Source organism: Herpailurus yagouaroundi, unplaced genomic scaffold (assembly GCF_014898765.1).
Source record: "Herpailurus yagouaroundi ecotype Mexico unplaced genomic scaffold, PumYag 530, whole genome shotgun sequence".
NCBI lineage: Eukaryota > Metazoa > Chordata > Mammalia > Carnivora > Felidae > Herpailurus > Herpailurus yagouaroundi.
The window spans coordinates 7689392-7705867 of NW_024412747.1; the positions used below are offsets into that span (position 1 = coordinate 7689392).

The window sequence follows — 16476 nt, forward strand, 5'->3', positions numbered from 1 at the left end:
GTGAGTACAGTAAATGCAAACGACGCCCGGCATCTTCCCCAACATGGGGCATCGCTGTCTTTATGCCGCTCCCCCCCACACACCAGCCAGTTCCAGCTCCCCAGCCCCCCGGGGCCCCTGTTTCAAAGCAGAGCTGGGCAGAGCTAACCACACATCCGTCAGGCCAGGAATTGCAGAGGAACGTACAGCCCAAGAGAGAGCGAATCTGAGCATCCGCGTGACAGAGAAGATGAGAATGAGAACAGATTTGTGTTCAAACTGAAAGAGAAGAAACAGGAGTGCAGCAACATCTTTTTGCAGCCAGTTACCAAAGGGGTCCAGGATTGTGACAATCACGGGCCCCAGCGGCCAGAAGACACCAACCTCCAGCTGCCTCTGGTCACTCAGCAGGCAGTCCAGCAGCACAGGCTCGCACCTCCTGAGTAGTGTTTCCCAACGGGGAGCATCCCCCACGCCGCTGCCCTCTGACCACGAGGGGACCAGGGGACAGGAGGAGGCAGTGTCCACGTCCGGTAAAGAACGCGTCTCACACTCCAGCCGGGGGCTGCCTGCTGCCATCTGGGCAGGGTCGGCCAGGCTCTGAGCAGCCTTGACGTTGAAGTGGGGAGAGAGAAGTCGAGGGTGTGCGTGGGGCCTGTCCAAGCTGGCGTCCTTGGCTTCCGTCTCCACGGGGCTCTGACAAGGGGCCTCAGCATCTCTGGATGGCAGGCAGCCTTCCGCTTCCCCACGTTCCCCAGCAGAGCTGAGCGAGAGCCGTATGAAGCTAAAGCTGGAGGTGAAGCCATCCTGAGAGCCGGCCGGGGCAGAGGGGACCCTGGGGCCACTTTCAAGGTTGCACCTGCTGCCATTCCCCTCCTCTGAGGACAGACAGCCTTTTGTCCAGGTGCCCTTTGCTCTTTCACCACTGGCAGCTTCCCGGCCAGGGCCTGGGGCCTCAGAACTGTCCATGGGTGGGAGCGCCCCCTGCCACCCAGTGTCCCCAGGGCCACACGACCTGGTGAGCCTGGCAGGTAGTTTGGTGTCAGCTCTGAGCTGAATCCCAAAGAGCCCCGAGGGTCCCCTCACAGCGGTCAGAGCCAGGCCTGGGTGGCCCACAATGGTCAGAGACGAGGCTGCTGGGCTCCCAACAGAGGGGCCTTGCCACTGGCCTCCAAGTTCAAGGCCACAGTGTCTGGCCCTGGACTCAGACTGGAGGGACTCCTCCCCGCACGCCGCTCCCTGGGCCCGTAACGGAGTGGCCACTGCTGGGTAGAGAAACCCGATCTGGGGCCCAGCTGTGCCTCTCATGTAGCCCGGCCTCCGTGCCAGCCGCCTCCTCCGAAAAGACGCTGCAGGTGGTAAGCAATCCCGGCTGCCTGGGAGGAAGAGAGAAAACAGCACCATAAACATGCAAATCTCACTGGCTCAGCTGGAACTGCATTTGGAGAGCATCCTAGGTTTAGAGGTCACCGCTCCGTGCATCTGTCAAAGAAGATGCTGGCTCAGTGGTCACAGGGCCAACCCGGGACGAAAATTCTCATGATTCCCTCCAAGTGCTTGCCTCGAACGTGCAGAAGCAACACAGCACCTCAGCTCTTCTGTTTAGCAGAGCAGCTGGCGTTGCTTTGAGTTATGCCAGCACGTCAGCAGGCCCAGTGGAGACACAACCTCGGCGGCTCCTTCAGAACCCCTCCGGCATCTTGCCTGTTGGGCTTTTAGGCACATCAGCACTTTTATCCCAGAGTGGGCCTGGAAAGCAAGCGATTGGAAAGCAAATGCCAGCACACTCCTCAAAGTGAGATGCGATCACTTATTCTAGCTACTTATTGAACAGTATGTGAGTTTTCACTATCTGAGCTGTCCATGTCCCCCGTGCCTCTGGACCATGGAGAGCCAGCTGGGACACAGCTTATCCCCATCAGTTCCTCTCACACAGTGGATCACAGGAGGCCCTGCCTGACATGCTCTACAAACCAGCTCTGCAAAAGGAACAGAAACGGTAAAAAACGCTAACACCTCACAGGCGGGATCGTAGAGCAGATGAGAACATAGACTCAGGCACCTCACTGCCTGGCTCAAAACCTGGATGTGCCTTTGCTGGCTGTGACCTTCCACAAGTTACTTAACCTCTCTGTGCCTCAGTTGGCTTATCAGGAAAATGGAGATATTACTAGTACCTGTCTCATCACAGGGTGGTTTGTGAGCATTTAACTAAATGAGTTACTATGTCGAGACAGCCTAGAACAGCGCTTGCCACTGGTAGTAAGTATGATAAAGGGCTACTTATTATTTTTACACTGCATAGGATGTTGTTACTCATAATAAGTACATCATCCACATTAATTTCTCTTGCTCCCTACCAAAATCCTGTGAATCAACCAAACCAGGAATTATAACTTTCTTTTTACAGTTAAGCACACTGACACACGGAGAAATGGATATTCCAGAAACCCCTGCAAGTGACTGAGTGGCCAATGTCAAAGTCTCCCGATTCTCCAGGCCCACACGGTGCTGTCATCGGGCTCTCTGCCACAGCATGAATCAGATGAGATGGAAAGCATACAGGTAACACCAGGCAGTACTTGAGCACAGTTGTAGGTATACTACGGTCTGTGGTGAGGAGTGAAACACAGCTTCACACCAGGCCCACGCATCCTGCTCTGCCCCCAGAGCATGGACAGGTCCAGGATCTTTGTCATGGTAAATGGAAAGTGCTAGGCATTTAGGCTCTCCGTGTGTTATGATCGTGGCACACACCAGTCTTTGGAATGGGTGTCAGTGATAATCCCTGGGGACATGAGCGCAATGACCCATGGGCCACCTGTTCCCTGAATTTGAGCATCAAAGGACAAGAGAGCCCAAGACGTGTTCAGCCAGTGTCTTCTCTTGCCAACCGGGCGTGCCAACTGCCTGGTCCGGGGGAAGGGCTGATACCACCCGTGTCCATAGGATTCTGGAAGCTGGCAGTGAAGGGAGGAATGTAAGGGCTATGAGGGTGGGAGAGGAAGTCAGGGTAAAGGAAGGAAGTATGTAACATACAACCCTAGGAGCATGATACCATTTTCATTTTATAAATAATAAAATTAAAGCTCAGAATTTTAACTTGCCCCAGAACTCCCAGATCATAGCTTACCAAAGCCTGTTTTGCTCATTACGAGACAATAAACCAGCACAATGCCCTGCATTTAAGTTGCTTGATAAAAGGCGAATGAATTAATGGATGCATGGATGAAGGGAGGGAGGGATGCATGAACGAAGGCCTATCTGGTTCTAAAACACATGCTCTTCCTATACCCTTTGCCTCCAAGTATATCACTTAGGATGAGAACTTGAAATGACAGGAAGTCAGAAGAAAGATTGACTTTCTTTTTGTTGACAGAGGGCATGCAAAGTTGGAATCAGTAGAAATGGACATGATGAAAATGTACAGAAAATGTTTAGAAGGAATCATTAATAGGCCAAATTGGACCACCCATTCTGATGGTTACTATCAAAAAAAAAAAAAAAAAAAGAAAGAAAGAAAGAAAAAAGAAAAAGAAAAAGAAAGAACACCAACAGGGATTAAGGAGGGCACTTGTGATGAGCACTGGGTCATGTATGGAAGTATTAAATCGCTATATTGTATACCTGAGACTAATATTACACTGTAGGTTAACTAACTGGAATTTAAATTAAAACTTAAAAAAATTATGAATTTGAAAATGATTTTTAAAAATCAGAAAATAACAAATGTTGATTAGAATGTAGAAAAACTGCACCTAGCGTGTGCTGTTGGTGGGAATGTAAAATGTTTTCAGTGCAGCTGAAAATAGCATGGCAGTTCCTCAAAAAGTTAAAAATAGAATTACTACATGGTCCAGAAATTCCACTTCTCATTATCTGTCCACAAGAATTGAAAGCAGAGTCGCAAAGAGATATCTGTACAGCCATGTTCGTAGCAGCATGATTCACAACAGCCAAAGGTAGAAGCAACCTAAGTATTGATGAATGCATAAACAAAATGTGGTCAATTCATACAATGGAATAGTATTCAGCCTTAAAAAGGGAAGAAGTTCTGACACAGGCTATAACAACTTGGATGAACCTTGAGGCCATCATGCTAAATGAAATAAGCCAGTCACAAAAGGACAAATACTAAATACTGTATTTACATACATATATACATTTATATACGGTGTCTAGAGCAGTCAAATTCACAGAGATGGAGAGTAGAAGGGTGGTGGCCAGGGGCTGGGGAAGAGGAAGTTGGTGTTTCCTGGGGACAGAGTTTCAGTCTGGAAGACAAAAAAGTTCTAGAGGCAGATGGGGCTATAGTCGCCCAACAATGTGAATGCCATTGAATTATACACTTAATAAAAATGGCTAAGAGGGTAGGGGCGCCTGGGTGGCTCAGTTGGTTAAGCCTCTGACTTCAGCTCAGGTCATGATCTCATGGTTTGTGAGTTCAAGCCCCATGTCAGGCTCTCTGCTGTCAAGGTGGAGCCTACTTCAAATCCTCTGTCCCCTTCTCTCTCTGCTCATGCTCCCCAGCTCATGCTCTTTCTCTCTCTCTCTCTCTCTCTGTCTCTCTCTCTCAAAAATACACATTTTTAAAAATGGCTAAGGGGGTAAATTTTATGTTCTATGTATTTATCCCAATTAAAATTTTTTTAAATGTTTAAAGAGGTCAAATTGGATCACCATGCTATGTGGCCCAAAGGGCCTCCCATTCTCTCCCTCAGGGGTGTCACCATCTGAGGATGTCCCCTGCATGTTAGGGCCCCAATCACAAGAAGAAGAGGATTCATGGGGCCGTGGGAGCTCAGGAGGGAGCAGGGGTTGGCTAAAAACAGGGGCTAACTCTCATATGCCCATACAGTGAATCCCAAAGGCAGTAGGGAGAACACTGAATTCTGGCTCCAATTACCAACAGAAAACAACTCAGCAATTTCCTACCTTGAGAAAGGAGTCCTGTGATACCTATATTGTCTTCTGGTTTAAAAAGACTTTTAACTATTTTTTTTTAATGCAAGGTAATTGTCTCCCAGATAACCCTTCTAAAGTCGAAACAGCGATGCCAAGGGGAAAATAATTTCTTTGAAATGTCATTTCTTTTACAGCTAGATGAGCCTTTTCTAAAGCTACTCAACCGAGGGTTCTGAAATCCCCCTAAGCCAGGTTACAGATGCTGCACAAAGCAGCTACCGGATGGGAACCCACGTTCTTACTGGGTTCTGGTGAGATGTCAGGGGGCCACCGTGCTGCATGAACAACAAGCCAAGAAGACCAGACATGAGAAAAATGCTCACCAAATGTGGGTATGAGAGAGGAGGGCCTGGTGTGTGGATGGCCCAGCTCCTGCACCCACCGGACCACTCATACATCCCATCTCCCAGCGTGGGCCTTCTCAGAGGGCAGCCCAGGAGGCAGGGACCACCACATTCTATGAACCCTAACCCGCAGGAGAGCCGGATCTGGAGGGCACTTCTGGAATGAGCTAGAAGGATTAGAAGAAACCCACATTGGGCAGATGGCAGCTCTGAAACTTCTAGAAAAGACCCCCAGTTCCCTGTATGCGAAGTCCCCTTTTTTCACTTTTTTTTTTTTTCAATTTTTAATTTTTGAAGAAATGTATGATGTCCCCTCTGGCGAGAAATCAATGATTACCATATATCCAGGCTGAGATACTACATCTTAGATTTGTTCAAACCCAAGCCGTCCATCATGCCCTGCCTGCAGTTAAGGAAGGGTTGTGACACATTCAGACCTTGGAGGACAACATTCGTTCCCAACACCTAACTTCAGGGTGGAGCAGGCAGGAAGTAAAACACGGTAAGGTGCAGGGAGGCCCGAAGTGCACTCAGGCTTTGAGAGCTGGCCAGGGAAACCAGCTGTGCCTTCTGTTCTTTCACCCAGAGATGGCTGCATTCTGCCCGTCTGGCCCTGGACAGGCTGAGGAGGGAGAGGTGCCTCACGTGGCCTTCTCCGTCCCTCACAGCCTCCCACTCCATAGTAGACGCTGGGGGGAGGAACATAGACCTGCCGGTCCCTGGTTGTGCAGAACCCCCAACTCCACCCCCCCTCCAGCCCAGTGAGCTCTGGGATTGGAAGCAAGTGAAAGACAAGAGCTTAGAATAGACCCAGGTGTCAGAAGGCCTCTACACACAGTCCAAATAAGGTGTCTGGAAACATGAGCTTATCTAACTTATGGGGAAAACTGGGGGAAACCTAGGTTAGTCAACCAGTCAGATCAGAGAGAATCCTATCTACCTGTCTCTAGGGCTTTCCTTCTTCCGGACAAATCCTTCCCACCCTTCAGCTTCCAACGCCCTTCCCCATCAGCTCCCTTGTCCTGATCACCCAGTTCACAGGGCTTCAACAACGGTCCACATCACTCCTGCCCCTCTACTAACTAACACCCAGCACTGCTTGCTATTTTCTTCGGTGTATATAAACCGTTCCCCTCTTATGCTCTATATAAGCTTCCTGATACCCTTACAATTCCCTAAAAATCCTAGTGTACAGAGAAGGCATTCCAATACACATTGGCCAGATAATATTTATTTTTAAATAGGAAATCTAAAATATGTAATTTAAGAAAACACGATACATGTGAATTTACTTGGAAGAACTTAAAACCAAGACCCAAAGTTCAAACCTACATGAAGTGCCCATGTGGGCTTGGGTGACTCACCAATGATTTGATGATCCCAGGGCCTTGTGGGGAAAGCATGTCTGTCTCCCGAAGAAGAAATACGGGCACTCGGGGCCACTGCTGAGAACACAGAGAATAGTCAGAGAAGAATAGACACATAAGACTTTACAAAACACGACTTGGATAGAAATGTACAGTGTGGAAGCATAAATGAATGTATTCTTCTCATGGAAAGAATTTTAATCCTATTTGTCATGGTTGAGGCCGAAGTCTTTTCTAAAACATTCAGGTTAACCAAAGATTCTGAATCGTAAAGAAACCACACATCCCTGTGGATTAGCTTGTTTTCAAAGAATCAGAATCCAATCATATACACACTAAAACACAAACACTCTGCTGAGCACGAGTTCATCTTTCTTCGATAGTTCAGAGAGCACTTGAGGATTCGGAAGTCACTTCGGGTTGTTGTGAGAAGCTTCTAGCAAGCAGGGAGAGTCCTAGTGTGGAATAAATCAACATTTATGGCGCTTCCATTTTAACCGTGCGATCTGTTTTAATACAATTCCTTATTGAATGCTAGATTCTGTGTGGGATGCGGACGTGAGCAAGACAGCACCCCCACGTTTGTGACCTAACAGCTTGCAAGGGATGTAAGCCATGTCCCAGGACGGGATGTTATGCTTCCATCACAGAAGAGGGAGAACTCAATCTGACATTAGATGAATGGGGTAATCTAGTTGGCTTTGTTGGTTTACCTCACAGTTCTTTGCCCTTCAGCAAAGCAGAGGCTCTATGAACTCCAGAACACTCCTGAATTCATGTCACCCCAAACAAACATCTCTTGGGACTGGCGAGAAGAAGGGTGATTTAGAGGCCTCTGGGACACAGGGCAACTCTAAGGAGCAGGTCTGTGCTGTGGTCTGAGACCTTCTTCCTCCCACCTCCCTTGCAGCTTCCCTGCCTGTTCCTGCTCCCCTCCTTTAAAAAAAAAAAAAAAAAAAAAAGTTTGTTTATTTTGAGAGAGCGCATGAGCAGAGGAGGGGCAGAGAGAGAGGAGGAGAGAATCCCAAGCAGGCTCGCACTGTCAGTGCAGAGCCCAACGTGGGGCTCGAACCTGCAAACCGTGAGATCATGACCTGAGTGGAAATCAAGAGTCAGACACTTGGGGCACCTGGGTGGCTCAGTGGGTTAAGCGTCAGACTTCAGCTCAAGTCACGATCTTGGGGTCTGTGAGTTCAAGTCCCATGTCCAGCTCTGTGCTGACAGCTCAGAGCCTGGAGCCTGCTTTGGATTCTGTGTCTCCCTCTCTCTCCGCCCCTCCCCACTCATGCTCTGTTTCTCTCTATCTCTCAAAAATAAGTAAACATTTAAAACAAAAAAATTTTTAAAGAGTCAGATGCTTAGCCAACTGGGCTACCCAGGCGCTCCTCCCCTCCTTTACCCTGCACAGACGGGCAGCTCCCTCACCCAACCTCCTGCATGTCTCACTCTGTCTTGATGTCCGCCTCTCAGAGAACCCAAACCGCACCCTAGAGAAAGCACAGCACGCAGGCACACATGGCCCTGTCTGCTTGTGGTTTGCCATCTTTGGGGGAGCAGAGAGAGGAATCAAACATGCACACAGGTAGGTCTGGCGGCGGGGGGATGGACAGGTCCATGGTGCTGAGCCATGGTGCTGAATGGGGCACCTGGCTTCGTCTGGCAGGGTCTCTGAGTGACATCTGGCTGAGCTTGACAGATGAGCAAGAGGTGTAGAGGTCACAAGGGACGCTGCGGGGAAGAGCCAGAGAGGAAGGAACAAGGCCAGCTGGTGGCGTGGTGTGGAGGACACTGCTGATGGGCAGGGGCGGGACGGAGCTGGACGCCGCTGTGTGTCCTGGCCACATCCAGCCTGGGCCTTTGCCTGGAGAGGGATGGACGGTCTTTGAACGACCTGAAGCAGGGGAGGGGCATGATCAGATCTGCACGTTTTGACAGATCACTCTGTGGAGAAGGGACCACACGGAAGCAAGAGAGGCCACCAGGAGAACAGTTAGAAGACACCACACAGGAATGCCTGGGTGGCTGAGTCAGTTAAGCAACCAAATCTTGGTTTGGGCTCAGGTCATGACCTTGAGGTTTGTGAGTTCGAGCCCCAAGTCAGGCTCTGTGCTGTCAGCACAGTCTCCCACCCTCTACCCCCCTTCCCCAAGCAGTGTGTAGACACACCAACGATCGGGGGCCGAGCGAGTGCTCTTGTCAATGAATTCTCCCAGCAAAATTATCACCACAGGCTTGCTGACATGTTGTTCTTCACAAGCTGACACTCTCCATCCCTTTGAAAGACAGATTGTTTTCCTAGATGGGATTGTTCACCAGCTGCTCGTGGTGAGCACAGCCACTTCACCGTGATCTAGCATTTCCATAATCTTCAAAGCCACATGCACTGCGGGTACAGACAGGTCTGCAGGGCACAGCCCTCGCAGCCAGCCGCTGGGAGTTTGTGACAGCAAAGCTCTGTCTGGTTTCCTATCAGCCTCGTGGTCACCCAGATGCCAGCATTTGGACTCCCAAGCTGCAGACATCACTTCCTATAATAGCCTCACAGTCAAAAGGGACAGGTTCCACCCAGAATTGTGGCGTAACTGGCAAGAATGTCAGCCCTGACTGAGTCAAGGAAACTGACAAGATGGCACTGCCTGGAACACAGGAGACAGGTATGTGCTAAAAGTACAAAAATGAGCAAAAGAATGATAGACACAGCACAAGCTGGCTGGGGGAGGGGACATGATTCACGAGGGACTTCAAGGGTAACGTTCCATCGCTCAAGCGGGTGGTAGTTACGTGGGCGCCGACAATATATGCAACCTATGAATAACAGAATTTTTATAACTGTGAGGTAGTCTGTAATGCGTTTTCAGTGCCACAGTCCCTGCCCTCAAGGGGCTCACAGCTCGGTGGACAAGGCAGAAACGTCAACAAGCAGATGCAGAATGGGCCAGAAGCAATCCTACCACAGGAGGGAGGGAAGGGCCTCGTGGAGGAGCTGACCCTGCCGCCGAACTGAAAGACTGAGGCTACGGAGGCCATAAAGGAGGTGAGGTCACTGTCAGTGGAGGGAAGGAATGGAGGCAACAGCTCAAAGAAGTTCAAAATGTCTGGGGCCCAGGCAGGCGTGGCCCCTGTGGAGAAGGAGGCAGACAGCAGGCTGTGAGGAGCCCAGGTGGCAGACAGGTGGGGCTGGAGCCCAAGGCAGGGCCCTGTGCTGGAGAGAAGAGAGGGGAAGCACAGTTGGCTGGTGGAAATCCATACGAGCCTGTGATGCCACCTAAGGAAGAATTCTGGAAAAAGAGGAAGCTGGGGGAAAGAAGTGACTGGAAATGACTGAGGGTAGCCATGTGGGCTCCAGGACGTGTGGGCTGTGGGATATCGGTGTTGCCACGTGCAGCCCGATGCGTCTGGCACCATTCTTGGTGTGTGGACACTAGTCACCTCTTGTCCTCAGTTTTAGCTCTCCAGTGGAAACACTGAATGGTCCCCAAACTTGGCTGCCCAGCAGAGTCACTGGGGTATCCTTCCAAAATTCCAAAGTCCCAAGCTGATGAAATCACAATGTTGAGGCATGAGACTCAGTGCCCCCAGTGGGATTCCAGTGGGAAACCAGGCCTGGGAACCTCTGCTCTAGGAGAAAGTCCTATTTAACATCCTGGTGTGCTCAGAATCCAAGTGCGTCATAAACAACGTTCGCCACACCACAGAGAATGTTGCTTTGCAGAATCTTCTCTTTCCCTTCAACTTTTTTGTTTCTTGAAATGTGGCTGTTAGCTGTGAGCCTCTACACGTGGACAAAGTGTGGCTTGAAGTTAAAATATGTCCCCGTACATCTGTTCTAAATCTTCTAGCCTGGATAAGGCTCCCACTTTCAGTCAAACAGTGGGAGTCCTGGGCCCCACAACATGCTCTCCCACAAGGAAGGGGCCAGGAGGCAAGCAGCTGCTGTGAGCGGTCTCACTTCCCTAAGACGCAGGGAGGGGAGCGGGGGGGCCAAACAGCAGGTCAACATTCAGCCCACTCTGGAGTGTAAGGGCCAAAACCCACGCATGCAACATGCACTGTGGATTCTGGACTAGATCCTGCAACAAAGAAAGGATATTGGTGGAAAATCTGATTTAGATCTGTAGTTTAGTTCGCTGTACCAGTGTCCATTTCTGAGATGTAATAACTGTGCCATGATTATACAAGCTGTTAGCATTAGGGGAAACTGAGGAAAAAGAACCCTGTCATGTCTTTGCAACTCTTCTATAAATCTGTAAGTATTCCAAAATAAAAAAAAAAAAACTTATTTAAAAAACAGGTACACAAGTGTGCACACACGGTTTATGGACCTGTACCTTGCACTAGGAAAGGTTATGGACTCTGGAGACAGACTGCTGGAGTTTAAAATGTAGCTCTCCCAGTTCTCGGTGAATGCTGTTCACCAGCCTCTCTGCTTGCATTGTCTTGTTCCTTAAAGGGGGCTCTAGTTCATGGAATTGCTGGAGAGAGAGATAAGATTATGAACTTCACTGCCCTACACCATGCCTGGCACAGAGTAACCATTCAAAAGCTGTTTTTATTTTCAACTCAGGAATAAAGGCAAGAATATCATCCTGAAGCAAAGACACCTGGACATGGGCACCTGGAGGCAGAGTTCAAGGCAAATCTAAAGCAAAGCAGCCTCAGGCCTGACTCTAAGCCTTTTTCTGTACTGTTAGTAGACTCCTAGAGGCCAATAGCGATCTGTTCTTTCTCTGTCTCTTTCTGTGTGTGTGTCTCTCTCTCTGTCCTTCCCTGTCTCTGTCTTTCTCTTTCTCTTCTCTCGCTGTCTCTCTGTCTCTCTCCCTCTCTCATGCACACGCGCGTGCGCACACACACACACACACACACACACCATCCAGCACAAAGTCACAACCTATACTCTCTTGCCAACCAATACCTTCCTACCTCTCTGATCCACTTTTCTGTGTTCTGTTTTCTTTTCTTTCTACGCCTGGATTTACTTCCTCCAGCTGAAGCAAGTGGTTGAGGAATTTAGCAGCAAGAGATTCACAGACCACGTGAAAGCGTTTGCTCTGAAGTCACTGAACAACCTCTCTCCGCAGTGCTATTAATTCTTATAAACGATTGTCTTTTTCTTTTCATGTAAAGTGCTACTCAAAACTCTGATCGCCATCTGAACCCCCCTCAAGAGTGCTACTAGCTACAGATGGGTGTCTCTAATGAATTTTTTAACTGCTGCCCTAATAAAATATGGATGAACCAGAAGGAGCCCTCTTTGTAGCTGTTATTTCAAAACAACCAAACAACTTAAGTTCCTGCTCTTAGTCGTGCAGCAAAGAGTTGCAAGCTCTCACATGCACCCTAGCAAAAGATTGCTTTTTTTCATGCTAGTTCATCTGCAAAGTTCACAGTTACCTTTTTAATGCCATATTTTATGCATGGGGCTTATTTTCATGGCTTTCTAAATGCCCCGCTTTGTGTGCCAAATTTGCGATATGTTTATTAAAAAATGATCCCAAATTGTCAGCACTTTGCACATAAGTAGTGCCCTGGAGACTGGAGCGTCTTTCAAGGAAGTCCCTACTTGGCACTAAATTTTTATAATACTCAGAATTTAAGCCCACATCAAAGGTTTGTGCCACTCTAAATGCCTGACCTTAAAAATGATACAATTATAGCATTGCAAATGTACTGCTCAATGGCCCTATTAGAAAACAGGAGGAAATCCGGTACTTTTTTTCCCCACACTTCACTATGGAAATTTGGCGCACTGGTCCGAGGGAATAAAAGAGAGATCAGCATTATACAACTCCTGTGGCATAAAGATCTGGACTCCATATGCATGCGGCTAGGTGCTGAGGGGGACCTGTATCTCAACCTGGGTCTGAGATATAAGGAAATATATTTTAATAGAATATGATTGCCTTTTGTCTACACTTGAGGATTCCTCTTTTATAAAACTTCTCTAGTCTCGGGGCGCCTGGGTGGCGCAGTCGGTTAAGCATCCTACTTCAGCCAGGTCATGATCTCACGGTCCGTGAGTTCGAGCCCCGCGTCAGGCTCTGGGCTGATGGCTCGGAGCCTGGAGCCTGTTTCCGATTCTGTGTCTCCCTCTCTCTCTGCCCCTCCCCCGTTCATGCTCTGTCTCTCTCTGTCCCAAAAATAAATAAAAACGTTGAAAAAAAAAAAAACTTCTCTAGTCTCACTTCATATTGAGATGCTATATATAGCATCCAGTTTTAAGAGGCCATGACTACATCCAGAAAGCTCAAATCTCTCTGACTCATTCAAATCCAAATGACATTTGGAGTTGATGATAACGAGGCAGGGGTGGACTGGAGGTAACCTTCATGCTACCCACCAATGAAGGGTTTGTCTAAACAGTAATACTTTAACACTAATTCGGAAGATGACACTGGGGAATACTTAGGATATTTAAGAGAACAAACTTTTTTCAAGTATCCATTTACATTCATGCAGTGCAAATTAATTATAAAGAATTCCTGTCTCTTCTTGCCTTTAGAGTGCCTCGTTACTGTGGAATGATCTCGAACAAAGCAATACATTTTACCACTAAGAATAAGCCCCGCAGATGCTTTGATGCTCAAGTGTCTGAAGCACGCTTTGGTTACAGCAATATGTTTCCACACTGTGGAAAGTGACTAATCACCCTCACTAAACTCCTTTTGAAAGCTTTTGTTCCCAAAGTGGCATATTTTATGATTTTTAAATTATTAAGATGAGATGCTCCCGTCTCCACCAGTCACTCCTCTCAGATAGATACCACATGTGCACTCAGATCAGGGCCATCTGCCAGAGGAGGCAAAGAGCCCGAGGCGCTGGCCGCTCCCCTGAGGGCTAGGATTCGCCTGTGGTGAGGACACAGCCGCGGGTAGCACAGCCGGGCACACCGCCAGACAGCAAGCAGGGGAAGTCACGCCCGCAATCCGAGGCCGTGCTCCCCGGCAGGTGGGTGTGCGTCGGTGAGGGATGGTTGCCCCACTGGGCACACACTCACCGGTAAGCTGTGACAGTGCCCAGCTCTGTGAGCTCAAGTCACCCATGCGACCTGGTGTCCACCATCAACTATCCACCAGAAGACAAGCTACTGCCGAACATCCCCGAGGTGACGTGAATGATGTTCTCAAGAGCGTTCTGAAGTTAAACTGCCCCTCTTTGGCTCGTCCAAGGTCACCTTCCCCGAGTCTCAGCTTTCTCATCTGGAAATGTTACTCGACCCTTCCTTGCAAGGTGCAGGCCCTCGAGAGCCTGCACTCTGAGCCACGTGTCCACACCACCTTCTCTCAGCATAGCCGCAATCTCACACCTGCTGGCATCGACCAGGACAGTGGAGCAAGCATCTTCACGTCACGAAGCTGCCTGCCTGCCACACAGGACAGTGAGGCACCTTTCCTCACTGGTTCTCGCCACCCTTCCCAGGAGAAGCAGGGCAGAAACAACAAGTTCTTCCTCTCTGCCTTCCTGTTTACGGCTCCATCCCGATCAGCCCTCTCTGATAGTGCTCTTTCTTCAGATAAGACCGGTGCCATGGTTCAGATGTCAGTTTTCCTATTTACAATCTCACTGCAGCCCTGCCTGGAGATCACAGCAAAGTCCCCTGGGAGCGTAGGACATTTACAGACAAGCCCTGAGTTACCTCTGTAAATGACTAATTTCATCCGTTATGCATGAGGTTTACCAGTTTAATATTCAGAGAGAGGGTCTGATAGCACAAGGAAGGACTGGATCTTGCCTCTGTCAGTTCCCATCTGAGTGATGCTGAGCAAGTCACTTAGCATGTGGAGCCTCAGTGCACTCGGGTGTAAAACAGGCATAACCTCCACACCTTGAAGGACCGTTCTGAGGACACAATAAAATCACCAACGTGAACTGGCAAAAGCCATCATAGCTTGTGGCAAGTGGCAACACATGCTCAATAAATTTTAGTCTCTTTCCCCAAGTTCTTCCCAGCATCTAGAGTTACTGCTGAATGCTTATAACATCTCAGAATTTTCGTGGACAGTCTTTAAAAGAACTGTTCATTTTCCCCTTGTCTTCCTTCGTGTACATGAGGTTTTTGGGGGTGGAGATGGGGAGTGGAATCTGTTATTCAACAGTCTGCTTCAGAGTTAGTTTTGTTTGGGGTATTTTTTTGTCTCACCTTCTTAAGAGGGTAGAAAGAGAAAATAAGTGGGTGAGCGTTAAGACATAAAAGTCCACGGAAAAAAAGGTCCAAAATATCAGACAACCTTTAAGCAATCTCTGACAAATAAAAGAAACTTAGTAAAATTTTAGTAGATCTATATTTTCCCCTAGAGCTACAGAAATCCTCTGCATGTACATTCCTTGACCAAGAACTGCTTTAAAAACCTCCTCATTTTCCTTAGGGGAGCAGTTAAGGCAAAGAGTGACATTTCACACACTCTAAACACTCAGATTCAGGGTTTTCCCTTCTCTCTCCTCATTTACCTTTTCAGTCTTCAGGCTATTTTTCTCACCCTGAAGCAACATCCAAAGGCCTATTTCTTTTTTTTAAAAAAAGGTTTTTAACAGCTAACACAAACTAGATACGTCTGTTTTTCTCTAGAATGGGCTTTAAAACTTGAGTTAGCTCCCACTAAGGGAATACAGCTTCCTTTGCACACAGCCTATTTTGAAATAAATGAGGCAATTCTGGGTAATAAATTGGCTTTAATTCACTGATACCGAAGGAAGATGAAAACGAGATTGGGAAATTGCTGTGGTCATCTTGGACGAACCCGGGAGGATAGGGGACATGTCAACAAACTGGAGACACACAAACACCCTCCCGTGTTCCAAAAGGGGAAACAGGTCATTCCTGCAGACTGAAGTCCAGTGATGGCAAACCAATGAGCATGACACAGACACCTGGTAAGTTTCCGAAGATTCATAATAAGGTATTTTGTGAGTGCTTACAAACGAAAAGGGACTACATGGGCTTACTGAAAATAAATCACACCAAACTGACTGTATTTTATCTCAACGGGAAATAAGAAAGGGGAAAAGACCATAGCATTTAGTGAGAACTCTACTATACGTCAGGAATCATAAGTCAGAAGAAAAGCGTAGACATAAATGTCTGGACTTGACCCGAAGGATCTGAGAAGGCCTCTCCCAGCTGCCCTGTGTACAAGTAGAGGCTGAAGGCAGGACAAGCAGGTGGATTTGTAGCTAGTGAAGGACAGTTCCAGGACAAAGGGTCCTGGACTTTGAATGGATGACTGACCACAGGGAGAGTCCCAGATCTTTGATGCAGGGCTCTTTCCTGTCCCCTTGGCACTATCCTCTTCAATATAATGGATGATAGTAGCATCTAGACCTAAAAATGTCCCTAAAAGGGTGACTCACATACAACTGTTACCAATGATGACAAAGGAGAAGTAATTCAACTAAACAATCAGAGAAAAGGGGAGAAGAGAACTATGGCACACCTGCAGAACACCCACAGTTACCAGGACCAGGAATTTCAGCTCAGGGGGGAAGGACGTCACAAGGGGGGTAAGGGACCAAAGAAGAGTCCTTAAGGATGGAAAACAAGACAAAGAGTAAATCCTCAACCAGCGAGCCTCTGACGGATGCAGCCAATGGCGTGCATGGACCTCTCTGCAGTTCTCCTTCATGGCAGAGCCATTAAGGATGCAGTCACCTGGGGGGACATCCTGGCTGAGGAAATTCTGAGAGCAAATGTGTGTGTGAAGGGAATATCTATAAAGAGCATATATGTCTGATTATAAAGTGAACTCTTTTTCTGAGGTCAAAAAATCAACCTACCACTGTTTTCATATAAAATCCTCTTCTCACCTAGTTCCCTGACTCTGAGAATG

At 48.1% G+C, this 16476-nt stretch overlaps 1 protein-coding gene and 1 long non-coding RNA gene across 7 annotated transcripts in view; one reads left to right on the forward strand and one right to left on the reverse strand.

Annotated features, from left to right (window-relative positions):
- The window catches only part of DISC1 (DISC1 scaffold protein), a 355616-nt gene that overhangs the window by 305810 nt on the left and 33330 nt on the right, over positions 1 to 16476 (reverse strand). For 4 of the 5 annotated variants that reach the window (XM_040464922.1, XM_040464924.1, XM_040464925.1 and 1 more), the window contains exons 2-3: positions 6653 to 6733; positions 364 to 1355 (exon numbers count right to left, since the gene is read on the reverse strand). In XM_040464922.1, coding sequence (XP_040320856.1) covers positions 364 to 1355; positions 6653 to 6733 — 1073 coding nt within the window. The remainder of the gene's footprint in view (positions 1 to 363; positions 1356 to 6652; positions 6734 to 16476) is intronic. The other variant, XM_040464923.1, reaches the window with a different exon arrangement.
- LOC121023185 (uncharacterized) lies at positions 8836 to 15155 on the forward strand. 2 transcript variants are annotated; one of them, XR_005787276.1, is made up of 3 exons: positions 8836 to 9309; positions 9514 to 9689; positions 13155 to 15155. It is a non-coding gene; the product is annotated as an uncharacterized LOC121023185 (long non-coding RNA). The 2 variants fall into 2 exon arrangements; XR_005787275.1 differs by lacking the exon at positions 8836 to 9309 and having other exon boundaries at positions 9375 to 9689.